The 18,295-nt window shown below is 42.5% G+C and overlaps 1 protein-coding gene across 1 annotated transcript in view; it reads left to right on the forward strand.

Moving 5' to 3' along the window:
• drd4b (dopamine receptor D4b) overlaps positions 1 to 14,459 on the forward strand; it is an 18,198-nt gene extending 3,739 nt beyond the window's left edge. The window contains exons 3-4 of the mRNA XM_050051354.1: positions 196 to 791; positions 14,257 to 14,459. Of these exons, the coding sequence (XP_049907311.1) occupies positions 196 to 791; positions 14,257 to 14,459 (799 nt within the window). The remainder of the gene's footprint in view (positions 1 to 195; positions 792 to 14,256) is intronic.
• The last annotated feature ends 3,836 nt before the right edge of the window (positions 14,460 to 18,295 follow it).

Raw genomic sequence — 18,295 nt, forward strand, 5'->3', positions numbered from 1 at the left:
CTGTCCCCCCGCCGCAGGAAATAATGGATTAATCCTGGAAAGCTGTTGATGTAGCACTTTTCTCCTTATGAAAGTAACACGGCGATTATTCAACCAATGAGAATTTGGTCAGACGAGAGCATAGCGACCAAATAATCGACTAGTCGACCAGGAGACTACAGCCCTAGTTCTAACCCTTCTTCCTGTGTCCTGCAGGTTCATTGCCGTGTCCATCCCTCTGAACTACAACCGTAAACATGTAGACCACCGTCAGCTCATCCTACTATCGGCCACCTGGCTGCTGGCCCTGGCTGTGGCCTCGCCGGTCATCTTTGGCATCAACAACGTGCCTGACCGCGACCCCAGCGAGTGCAAACTGGAGGACAACAACTACGTGGTTTACTCTTCAGTCTGCTCCTTCTTCATCCCCTGCCCCATCATGGTCCTGCTCTACTTCGGGGTTTTCCGCGGCCTGCGGCACTGGGAGGAGGCTCGTAAGGTCAAACTGCGCAGCAGCATCGAGGCCTGCAGGAAGCTGCAGCACGCCGCTGTCGCCACCGCCCTCCCCCCGCTGACGGGCACCATCCCCGGGCCTCTGCCCATGCCTCTGCCCAGGATCATCGAGAGGGACTTGGCCCAGTCTCGGCTAGACGATACGGGCGACTACATACAGCAGGAGATTCCTTATCCTCGGCAGTACAGAGAGAACTCTGTGCCCACGGTGACGTTCAGTCAGCAGCAGCACAGGAAGAAGAGGGCCAAGATCAACAGCAGGGAGAGGAAAGCTATGAAGGTGCTACCTGTCGTAGTAGGTGAGTGTTCACGTTCTCCTTCTTGTCCAATAAGAGATCATGGGACTCATGAGCCCTTTTTACACAGAGATCCAAAAATATTCCTGAAGCACAGACCCCTCATTACATCAGCTTGACTTTTTTTACACAGAACCAAACAATGCAGCCATCATGCAGCCCCAGTGTGTGATTGTAGACAGCATGCTGACGTTCCAGAAGCAAAAGAAGCGTGACATGTAACACAACAGCGTCATCCTTAGGGGTCGTTCAGATGTAGCGTCTTTTGCGCGCATAAATCCATTAGTTTCAATGTAGACGCGCGCCAAGCACGCTCACAATCCAAAGCGATGCTGTAGCGGCGCACATTCGGGGTGTCGCGCCTGTTTTTTCGTGTGCGTCCGCGGCGCACAGAGATGGAAAAATCTCAACTTTTTCGAATGCAGCAAGCGCACTGCATGTCATGTGATAAGAATTAACCAATCAGCTCCACGGACCTGCTTCTTCCTTTCCGTCCAACGGACTTCACAACATCCGGTGGTGTGAAAGGCAGCAAGCAGCGGAGGAGCGACTGATCATTCTTGTCCAGGGATACCCAGAGTTATATGACCTGTCTTCGTCATACTACTTTGACTCCAACAGAAGGAACAATGCCTGGAGAATTATCAGCTTGGAGCTTGGGATAACTGGTGAGCATGATGATACGGTTGTGCCCTGTGAGTGACAGGTGGTTTTGGTTGCTTAGTAACGGCAGGTGCGACAGTAGCGCAACCTCCAAAGCGCCTTGGATAAAAGGATGGAAACAGCACAGCTGGCGTTTTTCACGCGCTTTTAGATGCTACGTCTGAACGGGGCCTTACATATGTGATGTATGACATTTGTGTCGAGCAGTGCTTTCTAGACAATAATAAGGTAGAACATGGCAACAACAATCATTTACCATCACTGTTATATGTGAAGTGATCTCACCCTTGCTGTCCGCACCTCAATGTCTCCTAATTTGCAGACATTTTCTGCCACAGTTCTTCTTCTTTCGAGTTAGCTGCTAACTGCTTCAAGTTGCGTTTTAAATGTCCTGGTGGGGGGTCACACGCATAACACGCCACCTTAACATCACACTCATCCTGTTCTGCCTCCTAACACTTTTTACCAGGCCTCCAGGAAGAGTGACAGGCTTTGAAGCCAATTTTTATAGTGGCTAAATAATGTAGTTACAACTTCCGGATCTGTCACATGATGTCATTAGGCCCCAAAAGATTTTCTCTCCCACAGACTCAGAGGCATCAGTACATCAGAGGATGAATGATTTGTTTCACTATTGGGATTTCATCCATTCTATTCGATAACATTTTTGGAACTCTAGAAGAGCAGCACGATTAAATCTTTTTATTTCCATTCAAGTTAGTGGAGGGCTAAACTGGAAGTGGCTGCTGGGCTCGTGAAAATTTGAGTACACTTGCTCAGTGGGCCCAATCATTGGGAAGATCTAGGTATTGATGTACCTGGGGGGGTCAAACTGTTGTGGCTCCATGCACCACTTAGCAACTTAGACAGGAATGAACGAGGCCTCGCCTCCAAAGCTGGAGCCAGTTCTCCTCATACAGCTATGTTTTTCACACTGTTTCGGCACTTTAACTATCTCTGCTGTTGGCTTCAAGGGGAAAAAATCTGTTCCTTCATTTCATGATCACACCTTTTATACAGAGCGGCACGGTGGAATAATGGTGCAACATTTCCACATTGAACAGGCAGTGTAAAATGGGCTACACAGTACATCAGCTATGATAACTCGATCTAAATACGGTTAAGGAACCTTAAAGGTGTTTTTAACCCTAAACTACTCCTTCACAGCACTGTCAGACACTAAAGCTGCACCTCCCAGACAGACTCTTCACATTAAACATCCATGCCCAGATAGAAATCTGACTCACCAGGACCGCCATCAGGGGGGTTAAAGGGTAGAGATGACCCCGTCCCAAGGCCAAGGGGGGACCCATGAAAAGGTCTATGGTTGACCCTTAAATAGGATCAAGTACAACAATATGCTCACTGACTTAAATCACTGACAATACAGGTTATGAGTATTTACATGATAAATGTATTTTTATCATTAAAGCACATTTCAGTGTTCCATCTGATACTCCCAGCCGCCTGCAGTTATTGTGTAATGATGCGGTTCATTTAAAAGAGAGGTTCAGATGCTGCTTGAGGAGAATCCAGGATACAGAGAGAACGAGAAAATGAAAGGAGAAAAGAGGCGATGGACAAATGTCTCACAAATTAATGTGAAGAAGCAGCAGGTACGACAGGCAGAGCTGAAGGTGAGAAGTGAGGCAGAGTAATTTTTAGCAACTAAAATCTGCTGTATCGGCTCAGTTATGAAGCTACAGTGAAGACGAGGCATCAGATTAAACTAGAGCATCCATTGGTACCAACTATCTTGTTTGAAAGGGGGCCAAATAACACTGCAAAGCCATACAGACTTTACATTATTTCAGATCTGCACACAATTTGACCATTATTTGATCATAGTAGCAGTTTTTCAGTCAGGATTTAACACCTTGCAGTAATTTCTTCATTCAATGTTTGATTTTACTTTTCTCTAATCGTTCATTAGAGGTGATTTGAGGGGCCCCGACAGGAACATGTTGTCCCCCCCGCCCATGTTTCCTAACAGCCGGCTGCTGCTCACTCACTCCCACACCAGATCACATCACCTCAGTCCTTCAACACCTCCACTGGCTCCATATTCAACAAAGAATCCAGTTCAAAATTCTCCTCATCATCTTAAAAGCTCTCCACAGTCTGTCCTCCTCACCCGGTCCAAGCACCAGACCTGGAGGGGGCGGGGCCTGCTCCCTCTAGAACTCTATACGAACACCTCGGACATTCTCCGTCACACCGGTCTTTCAAAACGACACTCAAAACCCACCTTTTAACCTGTGAGTCCATTAGCCCCCCTTCACTTTCCATTGTTGTAGTTGTTTTTATTCTGTTATTGCTTTTAATGTTTTGTCTTTTTTTACCATGTAAAGTGCCTCTGAGTACCTTTGAAAGCACTACACCAATAAAATGTATTATTATTGTAAGCTGAAGCTTTGGTTCAAGGACCCGCTTCACAAAAGCAATTTGTGAGCAACACTTAGTAGCTCAAACTGTTATTATGCTCATCTGGGCTGCACGTAAACAAACATGCATGAGTGTCATTCAGGAACATTCAGATGGGAATTATAACGTACACGGCCAGTAGGAAGCAGCTTCACGTTAAAGAAACAAAGAAATCAGGAAACAGAAATCAGTTTCAACCGTGTTTCACTCAGTACGTTTACATAGGGTGACCATGTTTTGATTTCCAAAAAAGAGGACACGACATAGCCTACTTAAATGATACTCGCAGTTTACTCAAAGATGCCTTAAAATTTTAATATATTTAAAGTTTATATGTATGGATAGAAAATTCAGTTATATTACAAAATAATACAAGATAGGAATTCAGATAGGCCCCTATAGACAGGGGACACATACACACACTAGAGTGTGGCTACCCGATCCGAGCCCGACGGGTCCCGACGGGTCCTGACGGGTCGTTCCGGGTTCGGGCAAAAATATATAAATTGTATTCGGGCTCAGGTCGGATTCGGTCAGCTGTCAGTGATCCTATTGTCTGTCCTGTTTATTGCTTGGGCAGAATGACTGTTGGGTTTGGACAGAAATATGCGGCCTGTGCCGCACTCTAACACACACACACACACACACACACACACACAAGGAAAACCGGACATTATCATCAATTTATANACACACACACACACACACACACACACACACACACACACACACACACACAAGGAAAACCGGACATTATCATCAATTTATAAACACGCCCCGGACAGGACGTGAAAAGTGGACATGTCTGGGCAAAAGTGGACGTTTGGTCAGCCTAGTTTACATGACATCAGAGAAAATCAGTTTAATGTGTCAGTTTGACTAAAACTGGACTTTTAAAACACACGTAAACATGTTAGTGTGACTGAAATGGTCCTAAAGTGAATGTGTCTCAGTGGGGCTAACACAGCCAGATCATGTGACTCCTGCATGTATACAGTCAATCAGACCCAAACTGGCTGAGACTCTCTGAGCATGCTCCACAGTTTCCGCCCCCAGAAGTCGAATAGACTTTAATTAAATAACGATAAAAACGACCAGTATGTTGTTTGTTGGTGTTGAACTGTGGTCTGCAGCTTGTCACACCATCCCCTCCACCCCCCGATGAGAAAGTCAGCTCCTATAGTACGTCACTTTAGAAACACTGATATGACTCGTATGAAACATACAAATGTAATGTGCCAGTGGTTTGCAGAAACGTACAATGCAAACATTTCCGTCTGTCGACTGGGCAGAGAGGTGTGTTACTGGTGCAGGATGAGGCTTTTTTGATTGTCTATCACAGAGCAAACTGCAGCTCTGGAGTCACATGTGGCTCTTTAGCCCCTCTACTGTGGCTCACTGTGGCTTTAACGAAAATGATATGGAAATGAATAACATTTTTTTTTTTACATTTTAATTTTAATTTATTATTGTTGAGGGCCTTAAAAATTCTTAGATTCTCTAGTGGAAAAAAGTGAAGCCAATGCACCAAATAACTCCTCCATCTCCAGCCTGGTGCCTGGTTACAGGTCCTAAATCCAAATAAGGAAAAGTCTCAGAGGAAAACAGAGACTTTAATAGTGTGTGGAAAGACTTGTTTACATTCATAGCCAACGCTGCTAATCATAATTACCCAAATGCAGAGTAGCCACCTTGTCATAAAAACATACTAATGAATTCTCATTTAGACCTATTAGTAATGTTGATAGACTCATTTAAACTAAACAGGCTGAGTTACCTTCATTATAAAGCTTAAATGTGTTTTACGGCTCCAGATGTTTCAAAGTTTTGGTTAAAGAACGTCTCTTTGATAGTAAAGGCTGTCGACCCCTGCTCCATCACTATGATCTCTATGAATGTGATTCAGCTCTTTATATAGACGCTGATTTATTAAAACTGTTTTTGCTGTGACAGTAACACACTCACAGGAGGCGACTGTGCAGCCTTGGCAGAGGTTTGAGTGCTTTTAAGATTTTTTTTTAACAAAGGCATTTTAATCATGAAAAGCTATCGAGACTGACCTTTATTCTGAGCACGCTGAACCGCCAGCGTGACCTCATTCAAACGAATAAGAGTGCTGTATTTTTTCAGAGGGTGACGTTGGTCTGAACGGGTCGTCACAGTTATTTCATCAGTACAACTGTTTAATATCTGACAGGTATTACAGTCAGGAGTCAGGCAGCTCAGGTGCTTCTTGTTCTTCATCACTTACATAAATAGATTTCTAAGAGCCAAACAAACCAGTGGATTGATTCTTTCTTTGGCTTTCTCTTTATTTTTTGTGTGAAGATTTTACCAGCTGACTAACTGAAGGATCATGTTTGTTTACTCGTTAAAGTTTTTGAGGTGAAAATGTCGTTTCCTGTTGCTGTACACAAGAGGCCTTTCATTACGGCCACTTGTGTATTTCAGTTATCTGTTTACTCACTGAAGCAGGAAATGAAAGTAAAATTGCTTGAGACAGTAGGTGAGGTGTTTAAGTGCTGAACGGTTCAATAAGGTAATTACTACCCAGCTGTGTGTGACGTCTATTAATCAAACAGAAGATGAATTATAAACAAATTTCTCACATTTTCAGTCCCAACAGCATCTTTGCTCCTCAAATCTTAATTAACAGATCCAAAGAAATGTAAAACCACTGCATGTTTATGAGGATAAAATTAACTCTGGACTCCAGAGTGTGATCAAACAGTTAATTATCTGTTGCACTTTGCATTTTCAATTCGTTTGTGTTGCCACTCGGTTAGCTGTAGGTGTGAAGCTGCAGACGTTCACGCAGGTTCACTGTGAGTGGCGGGATAGAAGCCTCACCTCTGACTCGCCGTCTCTCAACAAGCAGCGCCAGTATAGCTTAAAGCCCTCAATCCAATTATTATGCAACACATGATGTTAGAGTCACACCGTCTCTGCTGCACAGACGAGGTGAGATCAGAGGGGTATTCCAGGTAGGAGGTTCAACAAACTTCGAGTCTAATCCTGAACTCTGAGTCGACTTACCCTGAGCTGGGAAACTCTGAGTATCCGGTTCCAGAACAGCTGATCTGAATTAGTTCAGTCAACTCTGAGTAGGTACAAGCGCATGCACAACCACAATAAAAAGCCATCATCAATGGAGTCCCGATACCTCGAGTCACCATGGCAACCGGAGAGAAAAAGCAATCAACTTAGTTTACACCTGTGGAATTGGAGGTGCTCATGAATGCCTACAGCGAATATGAGCATATATTTCGTAAAAAACAGTAACACCGCTAACGCTGCCGAGGAGAGAGAGGCAGCATGTGATATTTAGCAAGCAGGATCTTATTTGACGGGATGCTGGTGGCTCAGTGGATAGAGCAGGTGTCCCATATACATGGCTTCTTTTACCACAGCGGCCTGGGTTCGACTCCGGCCTGTGGCACCTTGCTGCATGTCACTCCCTCTGTCTCTCTCCCCCTTTCATGCTTAACTGTCCTGTCAGTTTAAGGCAAAATGCCCCCCCAAAAAATATTAAAAAAGAGTCCTTGCTAATTTCAGCAGCTAATTTAAGCACATACAGATGGTTGATGAGTTATTTGAAATTTGAATCCTTTAAAAACAGGTGAAAAAGTGGTTTTGAATAAAATCTGATTTTCGTGCAGGTGCAGTCTCACAGGGGAAAAACACACTTAGAAGTAGGGCTGCCACTAACGATTATTTTCATTGTCGAGTAATCTGTCGATTATTTCTTCGATTAGTCGACTAATCATTTCATCGAAAAATGTGTTAAAATGTTGAAAAATGTCGGTCTGTCTCGCCCAAACCCCAAAATTATGTCATCTAATGTCTTGTTTCCTACTCACGCCAAAGGGTTTTAGTTCACTGTCACGGGAGAGTGTGTAAAGCTGCCAATATCTGAACGTAAGAAGCTGCAGTAAGAGTATTTTGGGGTACTTTTATAGTACTTTTCTATGAAAAATGACTCAAACTGATTAGTCGACTACTAAAATAGTCACTGATTATTTTAATAGTCGACTAGTCATCGATTAGTCGACTAATCGTGGCAGCCCTACTTAGAAGCAGCTTAAAATGAAAAATAAAAACATCATTCAAACAGGTAAGGCATATTTGACTTGGCCATGACTATACCTTTCTTTGGTTTGATTCATATTTGATTTATTAAACAAAGTAGCTTAAATAACCTCATTCAGTGGCTATGTCATTATGTACTGTAGGCCATCAATATCATATAAAAAGCTACCGTTCACAAAAAAACGTAGCGTGATGCACATTTGCTCTGATGAGAGTGCACGTCCGTGGTTTGTCAGATTTGATATGTGTGGCTGGTAAACGATTGAGTCTGATGAAAAAACGGTACGGTTCAAACAGATGTTCACTGGGGAAAGACAGCACATCTAAACGGGGTCTGAAGATCCTGTCCCAGGGTAAAGCATTGTGAATTAATTCTGCCTCGATATCGATCAGATTTCCTACATATGAACAACCCATGTGTGTCTGCCAGCTTGCTTCAGGCTCGGCAGTAGAGAGGAGACAGGGTGAACTCAGGGTTTATGAAAGAAAACCTGCCAGCAAGCAGGTTAGGTTCACAGAGTCAGTTGCCGTGGTGAGTGACTCAGAGTTTGACTTACCTCTCTTTCTGGAACTGAAATCCCAGAGTTTCCCTCATTTCAGGGTTAACATACTCAGAGTTTCCACTAAACCTGCTTTCTGGAATACCCCTCTGTTTGCTGTTTGGATCAAAGACCCATCACAGATCACTGTTTACTCTGTAATCTGCTCAGCAGATCTTCAGTCAGCGTTAGTTCAGTGACGTATGGCCGCACAAGGTGGTAAAGGACCATAAAACCATCCACAGTAAAACTTGCTTGTACTTGCACAAGACACTGTGACGCAGGCCTCTGTAGAAGGCGAGCGACTTTTGAGGATTCAAAGAGGTGTTTATGCTCAATGTTCATTGCAGTAAGCTGTGAAATGCCAGGTACTGCACAGACAAATAGTCTGTGGATAAGCAAGAAGACAACAAGTGTTGCCAAAAGAACGTTACTGGAAAAGTAGGCTGCAGTAGTAGACACTGACCACTGGCCAAACAATGCATCGTGTAATTTAATTATTACTGTTGTTTACTTTGATAGTTTGCACCCCCGCAGGTCACCACTGTGTCCATGAGACCCTTTTTTTTAGCTTCTACAGTGATCTCTCCACAACTACAGCCCTGACACATGTACAAAAGGGACAGGCGACAGTGATCAAATGACATGCAGCGTGTTCTTGAATAAAATGACAAATTTCTCTGAGTTTGAACATTTTCAGAAATGTCTGGGACACTGTAAGTTCACAACTCAACTAAATGTTTTACATTGGACTGGTTGTTTTTAGACATTTTGATGTGGAAGAGTGACATATTATTATATTATATAACACTGGTTCCAATAAAGTTGGCTAAAAATGTGACTGGTCACAATGATTTGCAAATTATCTTTGACCTATATTCAGTTGAACACAGTATGATGACAAGATATTTAATGTTTTAACTGATAAACTTTGTTGTTTTTCACAAATATACACTTACTCAGAATGTGATGCTGCAACAGGCTCCGGAAAAGTTGGGGCAGGGGCAACAAAAGACTGGAAAAGTTGTTAAATACTCATAAACACCAGTTTAAAATATCCCACAGGTAAACAGGTAACTGGTGACAGGTGATGGTGTCATGATCAGGTGTGAAAGGGGCGTCCTGGAAAAGCTCAGTCGTTCACAAGCAGGGACGGGCAGGTTCACCACTTTGTGAAAAACTGTGAGGACAAACAGTCCAACAGTTAAAAAACAAAGTTTCTCATTTAGTGATTTCACCTTCTAAAATCCATAATATCATCAAAACATTCAGAGAATCTGGAGAGATCTCTGCACTTAAGGGGCAAAGCTGAAAACCAACACTGATTGACCTTTGACCCCTCAGACTGCTCTGCAGTAAAAACCAACATGACTGTATAAAGGATACTACTACATGAGCTCAGGAACACTTTGGAAAACCACTGTCAGTAAACACATCACTGCATCTACCAATGACAGTTCAGACTGTACCAGGCTCCGCCCACTTCTCTGAGCCCGAGCTCATCTGAGATGGACCGACACAAAGTGGTCGGACCAGTCCATCATGGACGTCATGTCCTCCAGGACCATCCAGACTGTTGCCAGCTCAAGGTTCAAAGCATGTGTGATGGAATGGAGAGGTGCATCATGGGTAACTTCACATCTGTGAAGGCTCCATGAATGCTGAAAGGTACGCACAGGTTTTGGAGCAACATATGCTGCCATCCAGACGACGTCTTTCTCAGGGACGTCCTTGCTTATTCCAGTGAGACGATGAGACACATTGTGACGTGTTCCAACAGCGTGGCTTCGTAGTGACAGCGTGCAGGTACCAGACTGACCTGCCTGCAGTCCACACCTGTCTCCTGCTGAACATGTGTGGAACATGATGGAGCGCTGACCCCGGACTGTTGAGACACTGACGTCAGATATAGATTTTGCCTCTAAACTTTTGCAAGATTGTCAGAATCAGAAACATTTTAATTGCAAACAGTTGCACGTACAAGGTCTTGGTGATTTGGTGCATGTCAATACTGCAAGTTTATGTTTGCAAACTTCCACTCTCTGTCCGTCTTTGATTTCATTTGTTCTTGGGTTAATACAGATTTAGGCATTATTGGAATATTGGAATATAATTTCACCTGCCTCACATAAACAGTTTATCAGTTTGAACATTAAACATCTTTTCTCTGTATTGTATTCATGTGAAGTGAATATAGGTCATTCTGTTTTTATTTACATTTTACACAGCGTCACAACTTTTTTGGAATTAGGGTTATATCTTTAAATTAAATACTCACATGTTTATGTGTGGAACGATTGCAATATTTACAACAAACTATGAAAACAGACAAAAAGGACCCAGAGAGAGGACAAATATTTTGGACAGTACATGACACTGATTCTGTGTTTCAAGGATATTCAAAAGTATTTCAGTCCAACATGGCAGTAACATCAGCCAGGCTCCAGGAGGTAGTAGTAACTGTCAGGTGAAACTGGAGTGTGCTGTTAATTAGAGTTTCTGTCATGTTTTTGTGCCTCAAATACTCCTGAATACTGGGACAGACACAGATCCCTACACTTAACATCATCAGAGCCGTCCTGAATGCATCTTATGAATAAGAAGCATGCACGATGTCCTACTGACAGTACAGCTGTGGGTTATTATGCAAAGTCCTCCAATCTCCTGGAAAGAGCGACATAAATCTCATCCATCAACCTCTCAACACAAAGCGAATAAATCCGTTTTATCACCGACATGAGACGACACCTGAGACGAATGGCCTCACTTTGATTCAGTGACACGGTTATTCATAGTCCCCGCTCATCAAGGAAACTAAGCTTATTAAAGGTGTGTTATCGTTTCCCAGCTCACCTGCTCAAACAGAGAGCTCGCTGGTGTTTGTTGAGCCGGGGATGGACCTCTGCTTTTAGTTTGAGGACAGGATATAAATCATGTTTTCACACTCGGGTCTCTGAATCGGACAGCAAGAGCAAATTTACCTTCGACTGTCTGTCCCTGTGGTCAGTTAATACATTAAAGTTTCCTGTGTCTTTATCCTTTCTGACATCACAGTTTCCTGTGAGGCAGCAGACAAAAAAAAGTCAAGAAATCCAAAATTTATCGAACACCCCGGAGCAGAAATGTCTGCAGTAAAAATTATGAGACAGCAGGGTCGTTACGTTTCTACCTCGTCTCTAATGAACTCCGTCTGGTCGTGAATCATTTAGAGTCACGCTGTCAAGTCACAATGAAACGCACCGTCTCTCCTGTTGAAGCTGAATCATCAGGCGAGACAAAACATGGAAAAGTAGAAATTAATGAGAGATCATTTAGGAGGAGAGAGGGACTTATGTTTGAGATGAGACGGGCTAAAATATAAAGTTTGATTTTCTGCCTGCAGTTACAGCGTGACCCCGTCCATTAAGGTTATATTCTCCCGCTCAGCTTGACACTTATTTTCTATAATATCTAATAAACTACATCATTTAAAAAGATGTGCTTGAAAAAAGAGTTTCGTACCTGTAATATTAGCTTTGGAAACATTGGTGTTTGTATCTTTAAACTGTAATGAAAGCATATTTCAGTGTGTGCTGCAGCTTCACTTTTTAAGTTTGAACATTTAGATTTTGCCTCACACTTCTGCAGTATCGTCAGAATCAGAAATGTTTACAGTTTCTGATTTGTGAAACCTTTATTCTATTTGTGAAAATGCAATAAAGACACATTTCACTGTTTTTTCACCAGAAACTGTGTCTGAATGAATGTTTAGCCTCTGTAGGATAATCTAGGCCAGATTTGAGAAGTCTAGGTACAGTGGTTTTTGATCTGGACCTGGTCTAATGAGGTCTAGGTATAAAACAGAAACGGTGAAATCTCCCCGTTTAGCATTTTCACAAATATAATAAATGTTTCACAAATACAATAGTGGGTGTCAGGCAAAGTTAAGGTCTTACCTTAAAATGTCTAAAATGTTTTCACATCAAGAAGTGTCACAAAAAAAAAGACAATCAGTGGACAAACATTCGCACTGCACATTAAGTTAATTTCCCCTTAACTTTCCCCTTAAGTGCCGAATCGGAAGCTGGCAAATCGGAAGCTAACTTCAGCATCGGGACAATAAAGGCTTTCTATTCTGTTCTATTCTATTTCTAATAGTTAGTACTAATAGAGGTACTTCACTGCCAGAAAGACAGCACCTTAAATAAAACTGACATGTCTCCGCAGTAGAAAGATCCAAGTACTTTTGAAATTGGTGCAGCAGAAACAGAGAAAATGGATATTTTTGCTCAAGAGAGAGAAAACTTACAAGTACCAGAATGCACTGTGCTGCACTGGACCAATAAACGCTCCCGCTAGTGAGTGACATAATGCAAACGTGTCCATTTGAAACAATGGTGGCCGGCTGGCAAGAAACAATCTCGATTTCTTACAGTTAAACGACGAGCTGAAACATGTTTCTGAAAACATCTGAGGTGAGAAATAGACTCAGAAACATAATCTTGGTTTATATTTGACCAGCGCTGCAGTTTTACTGTTTGGTCTGTGCAGGAAACAGTATGGCGCCCACTTCCTGTTCAAATACTCTCACTTTCACAGCTAAACACGACAGTAAAACATGTCTCTAAAAACATCTTAGGAGAGAAATAGGCAGTGCAGTTACATCGTCTTAATAAATATCCAGTCAGCATTGCCTAGTTTTTCAGTTTGATCGGATTTCAGTCCAAGTTGGAGAGAGAAAGAAGCTGGGTTTGTCTCTTGATCTGCTTCTATGCTCTTCTACACTACTATGTCTGCAGTGGTGGCATGGTGGTGACCATTACGAAAATGCGGAGGTACAGCCTGTAGTTCGAGCAACAGCCTGTGAGCCAGCAAAACATTTGCCAGGGGGCAAGTAGGGATATTTAGGCACCGGTTAGATGGAGTGAAGCTTACCAGAGTTCATTTACACATAGTACCCACATTGTTTTGATACAAAGCTGGTTGAAAATCAGGGAAGAATCATTTTTAATGCAGGACTTATGTATAAAAGAGTATTTTTACACTGCCGTATTTAACTTTTAAGATTCACCACTGACACATGACGCAGCGCTCACAGCTCTGTACATAGAAAGTTTTGATTAAAGCAAACTACCGAAATAGAGATTCTTTATTCTGGTGTCTTTTAATAAAATATGCAATAAATGTTAAACCATTTCCTATAAATTTTCGTTCAAAATGCCGATAATCAATGAAACAAATGGAGAAAAACTTCTTTTTTTTTTTTTTTTTTTAGTTCTTTTACAAGCCGATTCTCATCTCATTCGTATCTACGTGCAACTAAATAATTCACGTCTGAACTCAGCAGGAGAGATGTTTTCCAGACACCTTCATCGGCCACAGAACCTGATTTAAAGACCGAGACTTTTCTCTCCTTGACAGGAAAATTACCGTGCCAAGATTTTAATTGCTTTGAGCCCTGTGACAGTTCACATTGTTGATTGATGTCATTTTACTGCTCCTGCCAGCAAAAACAAGAATGATTGGTACCAAAAGAAAGAGGCATAATTGGTGAGAGAATAAATCAACCCCCTGATGCATATTGTCGTGTGTTTGTGACATATTGTGAAATATGGTGTCACCATATTTTAATCCCCCCGCTGGCACTCACAGGATAAACACGAGCACGACTCAAGAAGCTGCTGCAGAAGTCAGTCTGTCACTTTGTATTAAAGACGGTTTAAAAGTTATCGTTTTACTTGACGACTAACTCTGATCTTCATATCTTCACGCAGGTTGCTTCCTGTTCTGCTGGACTCCGTTCTTCGTGGTGCACACGACGCGAGCCGTCTGTCTGACGTGCAACATCCCTCCCAGTCTGATGAGCACCGTCACCTGGCTGGGCTACGTCAACAGCGCTCTCAACCCCATCATCTACACCATCTTCAACACAGAGTTCAAGAAGTTCTTCAAGAAGTGTTTCCGCAGCTGCTGCTGACGTCAGGTTTCCCTCCGTGGACGCTGAAGGAAGGACCTGGGAGGTCATGAAGCTTGACTGGGAAATCTTCCAGTTTAGCCAGTCTACCCATCTCTGAGCTGCCAGCTGGATGTGGATGGTTCATAATCTCTGGCTGGCAGGAGAAACATGCTTGAACACTGTTGCTGGTGATAAACATCACATTTCTGGGTCCATTTCGTCATTTGGTGATGAACTGTCTTGATCCTCCGGGATTACCACCCAAACTAAATAATGATGTCGCACAGAGAGCCGCAGAAAACAGACTCCCCCGTCTGAGAGGAGCTGTCACCACTCTCAGTTTGTCTGTACAGCACTTCTTTACCGTGTATCAGCCTCGGCTGTAGTTAAGGTCTGCCAGTTCGAGTGATCGACGTGGGATTTGTACAAAGCATGTCTCCCTGAGAGGATCAACTCGGGGTGAAAATGTCCCCAGGATCCAGAAAGACAGACTAAGTTTCAACAGAGCAGAATGTCAAACAGCTTCATGATGAAAAAATATCTTTTAAAATCAGCCGCTGATCTCCACTTTCTCATATAAGCTTAAATGAATAGTCTCTTAGTCGCTTTCTTGACAGGAGTCAGATGAGAAAATCGATATTGCCCTCAAGTCTGAACAGTCAGCAGACAGGGCGACAGCTAGCCTGGTCCTTCGGATGGAGATAACAAAATGATGCTTCACGTTACACGTTTTATTTTGTTTGTTTCATCCAAACTAAAAGCAAAGTTTAAAACTGACGATTAAAGGGTTATTATGTGGTGGATGATATCTTGGCCCGTCTCCTTGAGGGCAGAGACACCAGAGTAGCTGTTTCACTGTTTCCTGTTTATATGCTCAGCTAAAATAAGTGGCTCCACACTTTTCATCCAACTCTGAGCAAGAAAGCAAATAGAATATTTCCCCAAAGGTAGAGCTGCAGTGATTAAACGATTAATCGGTTTGACAATCAACAGAAAATTACATGTAATTGGCAACTATTTTTATCATCTTTGTGATGCTTGTCTTTGTCACACATAATAACAAACTGAACAGCTCTGGATCTTCCTGTTGGATAAAACAGCATCTGAAGACGTCACCATGTGCTCGAGGAAATTACACAGCAGAAATTGTTTCATTGTTTCCTGACATTTAACGACAAAGTGATTGATCGCTTGATCCGGGAAATTACAATAATGGAAATAATTGTCAGTTGCAGCCCGACCCAAATGTTGAGCTGTTCCTTTGACGCAACACAGAGCTCGCATCAGTCCTCACAGCCCCTTTGAAAGTGCTTCTGGGAAATGCCTAAAAATGATCAATGCATAGGAGACCAAGTGGCCGGTCGAAGAAAAGCAAAAACAAAAATCAACATCAACAAAATGTCTGCAAGGAATCTGATCTCACAGAAGCATGTGAAATCACCACGACCTCTTGACACAGCATTACATGGTGGTGGCACGGTTGGGTTTAGGCACCAAAACTACTCGATTAGGTTTAGAGAGCGTCGTGGTTTCTGTTTAAATAATATGTTTGTTACATATGAGATGTAAGTATGTCATAAAGTGACGGAAGTACGATTACAGAAAATTTTTTATTAGCAGACACACACACACACACACACACACACACACACACACACAGAAGATAAGCTTTGTGTGTGATTAGAAAGGAGCAGCAGAGCAGAATAGAGTGCACCAGAGAGAGAATGTGGAAGTTGGTGTCGCCCTGGTCACTCATCAAAAAGCCTTCGGGATTTTTCCATTGGATTTTAGATTACTGCAGAAAATAAGCTCTGTGGCAAACATTTATGATCCTTACACGTTTTGTTTAGCAAAATAATCTTCACAAATGAACACCACTTTCATGACTGTTGAAGCCAAAATGCAGTCACAAGAAGTAAAAAGCTAACGTTAGGTTATAAATGAACGACACTAGAGTCGCATGATTTTAGCATCGCCACGACAACGAGGCTGTAAAGCCGTGTTCAGTCTGATGACATTCTGTAGTTTTATTTAGCCACATGTCTGTGAAGATTCTCAGTCATCCAGGTCGTGGTAATCATAAGTGCTATACCACAGGCAACTGGACTTGCTTGCGTTTCTTGAAGACGTTTCGCCTCTCATCCAAGAAGCTTCTTCAGTTCTAAATGACTGGTACGAAGTGTCAGGTGGGAGGGTGGGTCAACGACTCACATCGTGACCTTAACGACTCTGAAACTAAGAGCTCACGTGACCCCTACGACTCTGCAAGGGTTCCCACCCACACAGGGTTTAAAGCCTGCAACTTCGTACCAGTCATTTAGAACTGAAGAAGCTTCTTGGATGAGAGGTGAAACGTCTTCAAGAAACGCAAATGCTACGATATAGCACTTACTACTTTGCCACTTGTTAGCAGCCGCCTTTTGTAAGGCACTTAAAAGCTTCAGAATTCACAGTGGGGTATTTACTGACATATTTTATGTTGTAGAACAACACATGGAAGTCTCTTTAGCTTGTGTGAACCACAGACCTTATTTCAGACATCAAACCAAAAACTCATCCAAGTAAACCCAATGACTTCAAGACGAGGGAACTGGGAGTGCACTCCATTGTTTTTTAGTCGAGCACGTCACCCCTGCAGCTTGTTCACAAATAACATTTTTGTTATTACAGAGAACGTAAAGGAAGGAAAAAGATACCATTTTATACCGTAACGAATTCCAGCTACTGGAACCAGCACCAATATAAGTTTTGTTGACCCATCCTCCACCCTGACCTCCACCCTACGCGGTATGTGTCGCTCTTCATACCACCTATGGGGTTGTGACATTAACTGCTGCCCACTGTGTGAAGACGTCGAACCAGGGAATTCATGTGTTCACCATGACGAAGGATCCTACTTCACTTATGATCGGCAACGTTTCTGTGATGCTGGCACCATCATGTGATGTTTTGTTCAGAGGTCGTGGTCATTTCATGTGTTTCTGTGGCAGCAGGTCGCAGCAATCTGAAGTGTGATATCACAAAGTATAAGTGGATAAAAGTGTTTCCCTTCAGAGGAGCAGAACTGAGAAGCTCAGCTACATCCAGTCGGCTGACTCACTGACTCCTCCGTCACGGATCACTGACTTCTTCTGTGTTGAATCAGTAAAACAGTTTATGATGTGGAACACGCCACAGTTGGAACCTGCTCACCGCGGCTGTTTGAGGAGAGTTTAACATGTGTACTCATCAAGACACTCATACAATATTAAGTAGCAATATGCCTTAAAATTCACAGGATGTACTTGATAGAAGTTTTAGCATTCGATCTCTCAACAGGAGTTAACGAGATCCCTGCGAAGTCATTTTTAAGTTGTCAAGAATATATTTCCCTTCCTGTTTCATATTTAAAACCTCTCTCACTTTAATTCGCACATAATGTCAAAACCTTGAGTGAACACTCATCAACACCCTGCGACACCGAGGCTGAGGAGACCTGATGAGTTGCTTTCTCTGCTTTGTACCTGAGTAATATTATTCATTCTAGTGCTGAGAGGACGACACGTGAAACTTATAATGGATGAAATATAATAAATAGCACAGGGAGGAGGAGAGGGTGAACGTCTTTTACCTGACACTTTAAAATCTCCTCTGCTACTCCAGAGAAAAGAAAGTTTATCATCCCACTAATTATTTTACTCCTGCAGTTTATTACTGTCACCATGACCAAAATAACTTCATTATTTTTACATGCTTTTCATATTAAACAGTTTTTCTTGCTGCTAAATATCAACGTTTTTGTACAACCACAATAATTTTGTATGTTAATAATCTTCCAAATGTTAAACTGACATAAAGAGCATGTTCTTTGGATGCTC

The sequence above is a fragment of the Epinephelus moara genome, chromosome 1, assembly GCF_006386435.1.
Source record: "Epinephelus moara isolate mb chromosome 1, YSFRI_EMoa_1.0, whole genome shotgun sequence".
NCBI classification, from domain to species: domain Eukaryota; kingdom Metazoa; phylum Chordata; class Actinopteri; order Perciformes; family Serranidae; genus Epinephelus; species Epinephelus moara.